The 1,095-nt window shown below is 42.9% G+C and overlaps 1 protein-coding gene across 1 annotated transcript in view; it reads left to right on the top strand.

Moving 5' to 3' along the window:
* LOC101863204 overlaps nt 1-1,046 on the top strand; it is a gene marked incomplete at its 3' end in the record, with an annotated part of 18,841 nt that extends 17,795 nt beyond the window's left edge. The window contains 1 exon segment of the mRNA XM_035971316.1: nt 910-1,046. Within this exon segment, the coding sequence (XP_035827209.1) occupies nt 910-1,046 (137 nt within the window).
* Nucleotides 1,047-1,095: the final 49 nt, after the last annotated feature.

The raw sequence follows: 1,095 nt of genomic DNA, 5'->3' as shown, positions 1-1,095 counted from the left end.
TGTGGAGCGGACCCAAAAAAGCGAACTGTCTTGTGGTTCGCAATTCGCTCTCATGGCCGTCCGTTACCTATTCGCTCTGACTGAGTCTGCGAGTAACGAACCGGTCCGTCCGCTCGCCCCAACTCTACTGCGGGTTGACGAAAGGGAAAAGCGCCTCGATGGCTCTGATAACATAGACTACCTAAAGGCAATGATACCCGCAACTGTTTATATATCATACTGTGCATTTCCTTTCAGCATGTTGGCTCCTTGCACACGACATAATTTTTCCTTAATTACGAGAAGCCAGTAACTGCCGCAAATAATGTCGAAACTCATAGACTGAAAGTAGGCTCTATACTCAATAAATAAAGCATTGATACGGAACGTTTGGGGGTTTCGGTATCTCGAAAAACGTAAGGGTGTATGCATCATCAAAGGTTGCATCTTTGCTGGTAATCAAGCCGAGCTATAAGAACTCACATAAATTAAATATGATTTTTATGCGTGGAAGGACTATAACATCCCCTCCCACCCGCTCACACTCAAACTCCAACAATAAAGTGTTAACAAAAACGACCGTAACAAAAAATTGCTGAGAAAGTGGCTCCAGGCAAGATTTCCTGCAAGTTGGCCAGCAATAACTCGTTTCAAGTTGCTAAAATTTAGATCTTTAGATAACGTGCCGTCTTCTGTTCAGAATGTTTTGTTTGTTTTGTTTGTTTGTTTGTTTGTTTGTTTTTATGTTGTTGTTTTTTTGGGGGGGAGGGGGGTGTTAGTTTTTTTATGCGCTTTCATCTGCATAAGGTCATATTATGAGCACGCAGGACACATTAAGTATTATCGGTTTGGTAGAAATTAATATTGAATTAGAAGGGGATCTATTATGTGCTTTTGGTACTTATCTGTAATGACTACTCATTTATCTAGTTGGTTGTCCTTCACGACAACATCCTGGCTGGTGACTGACTTGCCGTCAGACACCAACGGTGACGTGAATCTTGGACTGTGGAGAAGGTGTCGGTCCAAGCTCATTGGCTGCGACAAACTTGACGGCTATGCTGACCGTGAGTACTTAAGTCTCTCTCTCTCTCTCTCTCTCTCTCTCTCTCTCTC

The sequence above is a fragment of the Aplysia californica genome, unplaced genomic scaffold (assembly GCF_000002075.1).
Source record: "Aplysia californica isolate F4 #8 unplaced genomic scaffold, AplCal3.0 scaffold00416, whole genome shotgun sequence".
In the NCBI taxonomy this organism is placed as follows: Eukaryota; Metazoa; Mollusca; class Gastropoda; order Aplysiida; family Aplysiidae; genus Aplysia; species Aplysia californica.
Note: the sequence above shows the minus strand (reverse complement) of the source record. Positions and strands in the feature narration are given on the sequence as shown.